This window comes from Lactuca sativa, chromosome 5, assembly GCF_002870075.4.
Source record: "Lactuca sativa cultivar Salinas chromosome 5, Lsat_Salinas_v11, whole genome shotgun sequence".
Lineage (NCBI taxonomy): Eukaryota > Viridiplantae > Streptophyta > Magnoliopsida > Asterales > Asteraceae > Lactuca > Lactuca sativa.
In genome coordinates, this window is record NC_056627.2 from 357,164,016 (window position 1) to 357,176,580 (window position 12,565).

The 12,565-nt window shown below is 33.2% G+C and overlaps 1 protein-coding gene across 1 annotated transcript; it reads right to left on the reverse strand.

Annotated features, from left to right (window-relative positions):
* Window positions 1–2,708: 2,708 nt before the first annotated feature.
* LOC111912560 (myosin-6) lies at window positions 2,709–12,325 on the reverse strand. The gene is made up of 38 exons (XM_023908296.3): window positions 11,915–12,325; window positions 11,238–11,363; window positions 10,816–10,959; window positions 10,580–10,725; window positions 10,344–10,500; window positions 10,194–10,252; window positions 9,954–10,113; window positions 9,630–9,779; window positions 9,401–9,537; window positions 9,171–9,317; window positions 8,950–9,051; window positions 8,805–8,862; window positions 8,617–8,718; window positions 8,496–8,533; window positions 8,254–8,380; window positions 8,008–8,178; window positions 7,791–7,922; window positions 7,579–7,688; window positions 7,405–7,465; window positions 7,143–7,320; window positions 6,845–7,050; window positions 6,625–6,744; window positions 6,441–6,539; window positions 6,131–6,343; window positions 5,891–6,030; window positions 5,672–5,783; window positions 5,558–5,587; window positions 5,377–5,457; window positions 5,109–5,279; window positions 4,888–5,034; window positions 4,612–4,806; window positions 4,255–4,526; window positions 4,049–4,148; window positions 3,874–3,930; window positions 3,735–3,791; window positions 3,533–3,613; window positions 3,339–3,421; window positions 2,709–3,235 (listed from the first exon to the last, which is right to left on the reverse strand). The coding sequence occupies exons 1-38, from the start codon at window positions 11,915–11,917 to the stop codon at window positions 3,121–3,123; spliced, it is 4,587 nt and encodes a 1,528-aa protein (XP_023764064.1). The 5' UTR covers window positions 11,918–12,325; the 3' UTR covers window positions 2,709–3,120.
* Window positions 12,326–12,565: the final 240 nt, after the last annotated feature.

Genomic DNA, 12,565 nt, shown 5'->3' on the forward strand with positions numbered 1-12,565 from the left:
GAAGAGACTGTCATTGGTGTGGAAAAAGAAGAAAACATGGAGAACGAGAATATTCTAGCAGAATGCATTCTGCCAAAATGTATAAAGTGTTTTTGTTAGATTTTAATGTTTTTATTTTTATTTTTTTTACCATTATTAGTTTTAACCTTTAAGAATAAATGTAATTCTTAAACCATTATTAATCATTTTTTTTAGAATGAATGTAATAATTGTTTAGTCTTGTTCTTTTCGAATCAATGTAATTAGTGATTCTTAAAAAATAAAATTTGTATTCTTTAAAAAATGTTATTCTTGATTATATGTTGTATCATTCTTTAAGCATGTTAATTATAAAAAATATATTGAATGAACCATATTCTGCAAGAATAAAATGAAAATATATTTACTAGTTTATGTTTGACTCCCTGTCATTCTGACAGAAAAAAATCGGTTAGTATTAGAAATTATAATAGAATTAAATTTGAATTAATTTAAAAAACTTAGATTTAAAAAAAAAATTACTCCCTTAAAATCCGAAAATTTCCTTTTTTAATGTAGGTTAATTGACCAAAACACTCTTCTGTTGAAATTTGTGTGATTATATGGTACATGTTACCTTATTGTAATATCATAGACCCTCAGATCATGACCATTGATTTTATTCATTCATTGGTATAGAATTGTGCTTACGGGCACACAATATATATATATATATATATATATATATATATATATATATATATATATATATATATATATATATATGCGAAGGTTCTATGGAAAATGCATGATTAGGGCAAGACATGCTAAAACCAATGAAAGAACTACAATACATTACTTTAGAGTAAACTACATAAATAACTTTTACAATACATTAATTATGAATAAAGAAATGAACATGTGTCATTTGATTATTGATTCTAGCATATGTTGCTCTAGGGGAGGGTTCTATTGAAAATGCATGATTAAGACAACACATATTGGAACCAATGAAAACATGACAACACATCATTTTAGATTAAACTATATAAATAACTTCTACAGTACATTACTTATGAATAAAAAATTGGACACATGTTACTTGCTTATTGGTTCCAATATATGTTGTCTTAGTTATGAATTTTCTATTGAACCTATATATATATATATATATATATATATATATATATATATATATATATATCACTCGTTAATCGTGGTCAATGGTCAAAGAGAATCTTTGCATGCAAAAATCCAAAATTCTTTACAAGTTGTAGAACCCACCAATGACCAAGCCTGTGGCCCATACGATGACTCGAATTTATGGCCAAGGTGGTACTGCCAACCTAATTATGCAAACCGCACACCATTTCATGCACCCTTAGAACAACTCCAACCATAAATCACTAAATTTGTGATTTGTTAACACTAAAATGGTGTTTGCATTCCAACCAATCACTAAAGTTGTGATTTTTAGAGGCCAAGTAGTTTGGCCTTCATATTTGGTGTGTGAAGTTATCCCAAACATTAAAATGGTGTTTTTTAAAGGTTGATTGGAATGAAAACACCACTTTATTGGCCTTTATAATTGTGTTTTAGTGGTTGATTGGAGTTGGTCTTATAGAAAACAAAACTTAAGAATAAATTATAAAATATATACTAGCTAAAAAACCTAGTTGTTGAGATTTGGTATGTAGGTGTTTGCAATATATTCCACTTGACATATCATTACACATTTGTCTTTTAAAACCATATTGTGTAAAATAATGCAAGTGTATATTATTTTTCTGATTTTCCTTGGAACCATTGCCCGTGCAAGTTGTGCTAGTATACCCCAACTACTTTTTTAGGATACCAAAAACTCGTTCGACATCCTTTTTTATTGATTCTTATTTTGTCTTTAACCTTTTTTTTAGTTAGATGGGTATATATTTGCACAAAAGTAGCCCAAGTAGGTATACTTGTATTGTACACCATTAACATGAAATGAGCAATTGGTTGCAATTTCATGTTCTTCTTTGTTGAATAATGACGACTGACAAAGAACACTGAGGTCGTTATTGGAGTTCGCAACACCAAAAAATGCACGTCAAAACCATAAATTTTGGGAGTTACACGTATTATATGAGGGCACAACTTCTGAACTTGATGTGGAAGAATTGAAGATGAACGCATCTGTTATACACATATTTGTCAAGTACTAAATCTAAACTATATAAATCCATTGTTTGATTTTAGAAATTTGAGAAAGTTTGATTGATTTATTACAAATTAGAAAAACGTAGATTTTCTTTTATTTTATTTTTTTCAAAAAGATAACTGGAGAATATGGTCATTAGAAGCATGGAAGACGCACATGATGCTTGGGGAAAACAACCCCGAAACCTTTTCCTGAGGGAGTTGGCCTCATGTTCCCTGCAGGAATGTGGCTCCAATGGCCTTTCCCTACTTCGAGACCATTTGCTTCAAGTAGCAAATTATTGAACTCAATCCCGAGTATAATAGTTTTCAAAAAGAATTCAAGTGTTCTAAAGGGATACCCTCAATTTAAATAGTGAGACTTACAGATCAATAATTTCCAACACAGATGTTCTCTGTCACAAAAGAATATACTAAAACAACATTTTAATAACATGTTTTTTTTATAATAAAAGACTCCATCAAGAAAAGAAATTTTAACATGCATACTTAAGGACCATGAAAGTCGCATATATTTAATTGCTCAATATTTGGTTGGTTAGTTGAAAGAATTTGAAAATCCAAATTACAAAGTACTTTCCATATAAATTTGTGTAGCTGATGATATGATATATTTCATTACAAGAAGTGAAAGTGTAGAATATAAAAACCCAGACATTTGACCAGATAACATAACAAAACGAATACCCCTCTCCTATCTCGTATAAAGATTAAAGAATACTGCTGACCATAGCAGAAAAACCCAAAAATATGGCATGCTAAAGGAAAGTAACAACAATGTTACAGTTTGAAAAGGGAAAAAGCGAGAAGAAAAAAAAAATAATAAAGAATTGACCTTTTTACAACAATCAAAGCGTATGCTATATTTGCAAACATAAGAATAATATATTTATATATGATATGATATGATATGATATGATATGTGTGGGTGGTGGGTAGTGTATGTTCATGTTTCCGTGGCCTTTACTCGTGTAAAAATAGGAAGGCTGGATTCTCAATGAGTTCTAGTGCTGGTTTCACATCTGCAAACTCTTTTACTTGCAGTGAACTTGACAGATCATCAACAGAGAAAGGTATGCTGCAATTCAATTCAATTAAAAAAAAATGGATGTTAATTAATTCATCTAATCAACTTATTGAGAACATGACTTAATTTGATAAACTATAGGTGTAAATTTTACCTGGAATTGTCATCAAGTAAAAATGAACTGCTGGCAGCACTGTTGGAGTCCTCTGTCATCAATACCCGCATGCTTGAAATCACCTGTTTTTTTTATTTAAAAAAAAAAAAAAAAGACAGATAATTTATATTTAGAAATAGCCTAATCTATCATAATTCTCGAAAATATAGAATTTTTTAAAATTAATAACTTACATCTGGGGATACACTTCGGGTGTTATAATTGTCGTCCCAGTAAAGCGTGCATATTCTATACAGCTGCTGGACACTTAGAATCTGGTAATAAACACCCGTATATCAATCATATCAGTCACTTCAAAATAATATAAAGTATATCTGTGTGTGTGTGTGTGTGAGAGAGAGAGAGAGAGAGAGAGAGAGAGAGAGAGAGATGTACGGGGCATAGATCATGGATGATTTCGTCATATGATATTCTGTATTTTTGATGTATAACCTGAAGATGGCATCAAACATGTTAAAACAATCATATCTTGAAATAAATAAATATATAAATAAATAAATAAAGGTATACATACCAAGAACCCAACAGCTTGTCTAATGTGCTTAAGTTCATCCCAAGCTGACCCCGCATACTGCAAAAACATAACACTTTTCAGTAGCAAACAGAAAGTAGAGATAACTTTACAACAATATCTCAAATGATTTTATAACAATTTTATGGGAAATATATTTATATTATATTATATGTACCTCTTCTTTAGCCTGAGCACACCATAGCTCCAACTCAGCTAACCCGGCTTTCACATATTCTCCATTGCTAAAGGTACAACACTCCCGGCGCAAAAGAAGACTGGATTACAATATTAGGTGAAACAAAAAGAAAAAGTTTTATGAGTAAAATCAAGGAATATGATAAGCCAAAATTCAGAAACAAATCAAATTTGGAGTAAACTTGCCTGTTGAATAGCTGTACGTTGATGTATGAGAAAATCTGAGTAAATATTTTCTGAACAATGATTGGGGGAACCTGAAACGCAACAGCCATATATATAAGCATTCCAACATCTAATAATAATATATCAAGGAAAAAGAGGATACATACGAAATTTTCTTTCAATGTAGTGAGGAGAGTGTTGAGGCAGTCAATGATGCCTTGCCAATGATTAGATTGTGAATCTTTGCTAAAGGATCGCCCGGATCGTAGCACTCCCTTGGATGCTCGTGGTGCCTAAATTTTTTCACAGTTGCAAAAATGAATGAATCAACTCATTTAATTAACCATATGGTTTATAAGAAGAGTAAGTTTTAAGTACCTGAATACATAACGTGAGGAATGATCCCAATTCCTTCTTCAAATTGTCACGGATAATGCCATACATTTTCTCCACATATGCGGTTAACTGCTGCTTAAAAAGAAGGGCAGGGTATTTGGCCTCCACCTGGCGTACTACCTCAAGAGCTGCATTAGCTGCAGCCAGGTTCACTGTAGAGGGGGATGAACGAAATCCCTGTTTACATAATAAAACCAAATCATATCAATATCTGAATATACATTAATATAATATTAAGCATCAAATAGCAAGCAATACCATTGTCATTCTCCCAAACAGTGAAGTTGGAGGTGGAGGTTTACGAACTGAATTAGCACCATCAGATTTAATACTCCTTTGCAGTAAGAACAACAAAGTAGACGAATTCGATAACCAATATGCCATGTGTTCATTATTATCTTGATCCTGCAAAATAATTTTTTTTTACTTTTAATAAAAATAATGAATGTTCCCTTTTGATTTTCTTCTGGAAAAAATACCTCGATGGCTGAACCAATCATCTGAATGAGACGATCAAACACGCTAGTCCTTTCGGCTTCAAAAGACTTCCATTGGATAAGGCATTTGTATATAGTAAATGCAGCTACAGGTTTTCCCTGACTGAAACCAATGTCTTTCTTAACACATTCAATAAGAGCATCAACATTTTCCTGCAACAACAACATTTGAATGAATTATCAATATAATAATAATAATAATACCACTATTCAAAAGACTCAGTCGCAAAAAGAAAGGATATCATCATACATGTTGACGATCAACTGGTGGTCTTTTAGCCTTACTGTCAAATTCATTATTCAAATTCCTAGCAGCAGGTGTTTGTGTCTCCTGCAAATATTTCCTCCAGCATGGTAAGCAAAACTTCATTCAAACATTATATTAATATGACAATAGTGTACCGCATCCAGTATAACATTGCTTTACATACCTCATTTGCAAAGTGACCATTCACCATGCTCTGTTAGGAAAAATTACTAAATGGGTAAATATTTGAAGTAAAAAAAGAATAGAATGATAAAAATGAAGAGATGGATTTACACACCTTAGCTTCAGGAGTTTGTGGGTAGTCAGCCATACGTGCAGAAGTTGTAGAAAATGCTTTCTGTCGAAGAATTTGATTCTCAGATGCCATGTCAGAAACCTTTTCTTGAAGACTGAATCAAGAAATAAAATTAAAATACATATTGAGAAGCTCTGAATAAGAATATATATATATATATATATATATATATATATATGGTTAAAATAATTGGGCACAAACCTCTGCATGGCAGTTTTTAACTGAATAATTTTCGTCTCTGCATCCAAAGCTTGTTTCAGTCTCTCCTCACTGAGTTTATTTGTTTCTTCATACTTCTTCTCTGTATCATCAATTTTCTTTTCCAGAGAGCTAACCAAATCCTATTAATAAAAGAACAACCACATAACAAATAAAACTCAAGGCTCAAGCTCATAAAAAAGTAAATCCTTAAAATTGGCCAATAAACTTGAGCTTTCTTACCTTGAGCTTCTCATTTTCAGAAGTAAGCTTATTCGTGAGCTCATGGTCAACAACTTGGACTTCCTGAATGACAGGAACAGCTTCAACTACCTTTTTGGTAGTTTCACGTTCCTTCATGAGCAACTCTTTAGTCTCTTTGAATTGAGATTGCATATCCTGTAAAGCAGATTGTAGTTTTGCATTTTCCTGTGTTTTGGCTTCTTCCAAATCAGCCTGTAAAAAATGGTGTCATTACACATACAGTGAAAGACAAACAGATGATAGAGTTCACATAAAAGTTAAAACACAAAATCTCATTCTCTGCTCTTACCCTCATTCGCTTCTCAAGTTGCAGTCTCCATGTCAGCTCTTCAACTTGCTTTTCTAGTTTATTTTTCGCAGCTTGCAGTGCACCAGTTTCCCTTGCAGCCTACATTCCAAGAAAAAACAGAGTAACTACCAAAATCTGTTTTGTATTAACATCAAAATGTTACAGATACAGTGGAATATTTTACCATTTTAAGCTTTTTCAGTTCTTTACGAGCAACCTTTCCTCTCCACGAACATTGTATAGTAACTGCAGCCTTCTTTGCTTTCACAAAGTGCAAGCGAGCCAAAAACTTGCGACAATGGCTCTGTTGTCAAGAATTAAAGAAAGTCAAAATCAAGAATTACCATCATGTTTGACTGATGACAAACAATAACACATTTGGGAGGGGGGGAAATTTACAAGACCTGAATAAAGATTGCTGCTTTTGTCTGCCTTCTAAATCGAAGCTCATTACGTGCAGACATTCCTCTTAAGCCAGTTTGGATAGAAACAGCAGAAAAGTGAAGCTCCTTGTAAGCTTTCCTTGCAAGATACATTCGCAAATTTCTTTGAATTCGTATAGAAGCAGCTTCTCTTCTCATGCTTTCATAAACTTGGCGAGTAAGTTGACCTGGTCAAAAAGAATTAAACATGACAGGTGTCAGATGCTTAAACTTGTCTAAGAAAGTAAATGTAAATCTGAAAGTCAACAAGAAAAAGTACCTCTGCAAATAGATTGAATTTGCAAGATAGATCGACGCAACAATATGTAACTTTTTCTAGCAATATATGAACGGACTTTTCTTTGAATGATGCTGGCTGATCTACCTAACACCTCAGTCCTGCGAGCATCCAGCTCAGCCATCTGTCCAGCTCTTAAAAACACCTTTGTTTTACCAATCTGCATAAAAAAGGATTCTTGAATTTTAAGATTCTGTATGCAGAAAAGCTTCCAACAAATGGAATTGCAGACTTGCAATCCTACCTGATACCCTTCAAGTCCAACTTTTTCAAGAAGCCTCTTGCAAGCAAGGACTTCATCATTGCTATCATAAGTCATTTACAAGGATAGTTTTAGCTCAGTTTATTCATCTCATTAAACAATTGAGTTATCAGAAACAAAAATAATAATAAATAAATAAATGATCTTTCAACTTACTTGCCATCCAAGACTTCAGGAGCCAGAATGCCAAACCGATCAACAAACTCAACAAACGGTTTTCTGGTGGGATATCCAGCACAACTGATCCTGATAGCCTCCAAGACTCCCTGAATTAAGCATTGTGTATCAATTAAATATATATACAGAAACATGAAATACAAAAAATGAGTGGAAGAAAAATGATGTGTCATTGTCACGCACGTACTTACCCCACATCGAAGTTGTTGTAGAACATTATGGTTTTCAAAGATAGCAGGTTTGAGAAGATTGTTGGGCTTTACACAACGTATGTAATGAGGCTCTGTTGAACTCAAAGTTTCAAGCAGTTGTTGCAGTTGTTGCTGAAACGAAAAAGAAAAAAGAAACAATTATTCTGTGTGTTTGCAATGGTGTTTAAGAGGGGAAATTGAGGGTGAGAGATCATACCTTGAATCGTGTACCAATTGAAGAGAACTTTGATGATTTGGAGGATTCATCAGATGAAGTTGGAAACAAACTTGCAACGAAGGAACAACTTGAAGCACTCAAGAGTGCTTGATGTTCAGCAATGACATAATCTTTGTTTTTGTCAAGAAACAACTCCGTTTGATATGTGACCTAAAAATACAATTCAAATTCATGATTCATGGTTTCTCAAAAAACCAGAAAGTGTTTATTCTTAAAAGAACTTACATCTCCAGCATAATGACAAATGGTGAAGTCAGAACGAGCCAACTTTGGCTTGGTGAAACGCTGGTGGTTCTTAAATGTTTGATAAAGCTTTTGTGCAAATGTTTCATGTGTTGATCTAGGAAACATACTGCAGAAACACAAGTGGTTGTTTAGTGTTTACAAAATGCCATAATTATATCTTTTTATATAGAATCCATATCTTGATACAAATAAAGAACTGTTTCCTATGTTTGACTACTTACCAAGCTTCATCTAGAAGAGCTATAATGCCACCAGGTTTCTATACAAATGAAATAAATTGCATCAGAACTGAAATGATATGAGCATTGCTTATATACTAGTTTTAGCATATAAACAACAAACCTTCTCAATGAGATCCAAGATATCTTGGTTGTCAATAAACTCAATGTAGCTCCAGTTGATTTCTTCTTTTGTATACTCTTCTTGCTCCATTTTGAAGACATGCTGCAAAACAAAAATAGCTCACCGGATAACCATGTGTAATACACAAGTATTTATATTTCAGCAATGAACTTGGAAAAGATTTATACCTGATTGAAATGTTGTTGGAGTTTCTCATTTGTCAGATTGATGCAAAATTGCTCGAAGCTGAAAGAATCCACATTTGGAATAAGATATTATGCCACTTGGCATAACTGGTCAACTATGAAAACAAAAGGCATACCAGTAAAGCACCTGTTTGTCTTAAAACTCTCGAATCCGTAAATGTCCAGCACTCCGATTATGTATTTTGAGTCTGGATCTTGACCAATTGAGTTATTAATCCTATCAACAAGCCTGCAATGCAAATTGGATAATATAATTATAGTTAAAAGTACATAACTTTAACATAGCTATTGAAGCTGTTGAAAATGTAGTTAAGTCAGCATGAAATAATGAAACAAAGTGAAGCTTACCAGTCAAATAATCTTGAGTAAACAACTTTTGCTAATGCATCTCTACTGATAGCAGCAGCTTCTGGATCCAGCCATTTGGTGATGGTCTCATCACGTGTTACAATTACACGTTTGCATAGAGAATCCTCTAAAGATTTCACATCACACCTGAACAAATCTTTAGCTTATTAGAACATTTACTAGTGCTTATCACTCTCAGTTAAATTTGTGTAATAAATTTGGCCACTCACATGAACAGCTCTGCAGCAGTTTTTAGATGAAACCAAGATTTTTCATCTTTGGGTGTAGATGAATCCATTTCCTTTCCTTTTGTAAATTCTATGTTCCCCAGATGAAGAATTGCAGCCACAACTCTAAAAATTCCATCCTGTAGAAAGAGATAATTATTAAAAAAAGTGGAAGGTAACATACGGTTGGTTAAACCAAAGTTTTGCTTTTTGAGTTATTATTTAAACTTACCTGCTCCTCGGAGTGAATTCCAACAACATCCATTGCATTCTTTGTAGCAATGTATTCTTTTCTTTCATCTAGCCCATCTATCTGGTAGCAGTTTGATTGATTAAGATAATGGAATTTCTTTGGATCTCCCACTTTGTATCTTTTTAAATCCTGGAAGCATAATGGATATGAGTGATACAGAAAACACACCAAATAAGAAGATTCAAGAAAAAATTTTAAGAAAATAAAGCAGAGATATGTTGAAGATGATACAGTCTGTAAGCATATTTTATATTTTTGTTCACAAAATGAATGCCAAAAAAATAGGGTCAAACCCCATTTTACCTCAGGTGGTGCAGCACAAAGCATGTAGAAGCAATGATAATTCCTCTCAGGATCAGATAGTTGACAAACACGAGATCTTTCCAACAAATATGTTCTGATAGCAGCCCCTGATATTCTTCCCTTCTCATCAAACTGAATCTCCACAAACTTGCCAAAACGACTGAAGCAATAGCAATAATCAGATACCACTAACTAATGTACAACATCGTAGAACTTTAAAGAAGAAGAGGTTATTCCCACCTTGAGTTGTTGTTTCTGACAGTTTTCGCATTACCAAAAGCTTCCAACACTGGATTGGACTACAGAATGAAGAAAGCATAAAAATATTATGATTAATTATGAAGATTTTAGTAAACAAAACAAAAGTTTATAAATGTAAAGAGTAAACACCTCTAAGACTTTTTGTTCAACACTCCTTCCATCAGTTGACGCTCTACCTCCCATGTAAGCAAGATAACGCATGAGCTGTTTTGTGCTTTCAGTTTTACCAGCTCCACTCTCTCCACTAACCAAAATTGACTGACTTATCCCTTCATTGATCATAACTCTGCACCAAATCAATGGATTTTTTTTCACTTATTGTGATTCGTTAATCAACATACAACAATATGATTGTGAAACAGTACCTGTATGCTGCATCTGCAACTGCAAAAGGATGGGGGCTCAACTCCCCAAATGCTGCCCCTTTGTATTGTGCCATCATATGGCTATCATACAAATGTGGCAATCTTGTGAAAGGATTTACAGCTATCAATATACTCCCTGTGTAAGTCTGGTAGCAATAGCACCATTTTAAGTTCATTAGCATCGATTATGTATCGGAGATGTTAATATTAAATGAATAGGTCATAACAGAACTCACATATATCTCATTTATATCATATCTAGATCTTAAGTTAGCAAGAACCCCTGGTTCATGCAAATAAGCAAGCTTTGTCATATCATCCACTCCACATGGTGGTGCTTCGGCGTCTTTAGGATATACATGTGATGACTTGGCAACAACCTATAATAGAATCAAAAAGAAACAATTATAAACACAATTAGACAAATACAATGCCTCCATTTCTCATGTGCAAACAAAAGAGTTTGAAGCATTGCAAAAAGACAAAGTATACAAGAAAAGACAAAGCTCTCCTTGACTGATCTTTCAATCATCCAATGGGATAACAAAGACAAATGACATAAAAACTCAACAAGCAGGTTATCATTAAATTTTCAATGATAATGTCAACTCAAAATATATTTAATATAAGAAGCTAGAAGTTAAGAAACAATACTAACCGTCTTTCCTGAAGTAGAAGCAATCTTGATGTTTTCACCAGTAACCTCAATAACTTCCCCATCTATCCAAGCCTCGTCTGGATCCTCCACCCAAACAAGTGATCCAACCCCTACACTGACTGCAGCCTACATAAGGTACCAATATGTTTTTAAGTTAGGGATACTTCTATAAGATATTCCCACAAATTTTGTTAAAGAAGTTGGTTCCTTACATCTCATCAGTTATAAATTCAATGAAATGACAACAAGGAAAAAGCATATGCTAACAGGATCAACAATGTAGATGGATTTAAATATAAAAAAGACGCATCCATCATCATATGAGCTTCACATTTAACCACCTAACGACAGAAAGGTAGTTCAGCATCCAGAGCACCCTAGGTCCAAATCTAAAATATGCATAATTTTGACCAACTCTACAGAATTCTAGTCATCTATAGATATTAATCAAGAACCATTCTTTTCCCCAGAAAAATAAAATTATTTGAAAAAAAGGAACATCTTTAAACGAATTAATCGTTACTAAATATAATAAAGAGCTGAAATAGACATCTATTAAACACAAAACACCGACATTTCATACCAAACATTTTTTTAAAAACGTAGATCGTAATTAGCTACAAGTTTCAAGTAAAATACTGCTAACTAGTTGAATGAATATTCAGAATAACACATACCATTTGCAGTTAAACTTGGATCAGATCGGGGAAACGGCAGCGCCTGAAATCACTTCAATGTAACAACAGATCAACTACAGCTTCTACCTATGCTTCATTAATTAAATTTAACAAGCTAATACACAAATCAACGAGTATATCCCTTCCAAGCAGCTTAATCCGTAAAAAGAACAATAAATTGATCCGATGTTCGTACAAATCGAATAAGAACAGTGAAAAATCAGGCAGCAGAGCAGAGATCGAGTTGATTGACGGGCCGCTGCCGAATATGGAAGTCGGATTCTTGAGATTTTTAAGGAAAATGGGATCCCTAAGTTTTCGTGTTTTGTTGATGAAAGGCGACTGTTTCTTTTCTTTTCTTTTCTCTTCGCTTAGCTGGGGTTCCCTCCCACGTCGTTCGGAATTGCTCTAAATTCTAATTTTCATCATATAAAATTACAATTTATATTATACTATTATTAGTTAACTTTAAAAATTATAATTATATTTGTGAAAATCGTTTCCAAATATATATTTTTGAAAATCAAAATCGAAACGTATGTACTTTTCGTTCAAGTGCAATTTGTCAAATAGAAAAGCAGATACTCAAATGATCTTTTTAAGTTATATATGCTAAAGATATATATAACCCCCCCTATAATAAATTAGATA

Excerpts from the sequence above, each read along its gene's own strand:
- LOC111912560 (XM_023908296.3), bottom strand. Across the intron at positions 6,745-6,844 it reads AAGCAGCAATCTTTATTCAG|AGCCATTGTCGCAAGTTTTT; the intron begins GTCTTGTAAATT and ends TCTTGACAACAG. Across the intron at positions 3,236-3,338 it reads TTACTTGATGACAATTCCAG|CATACCTTTCTCTGTTGATG; the intron begins GTAAAATTTACA and ends ATTGAATTGCAG.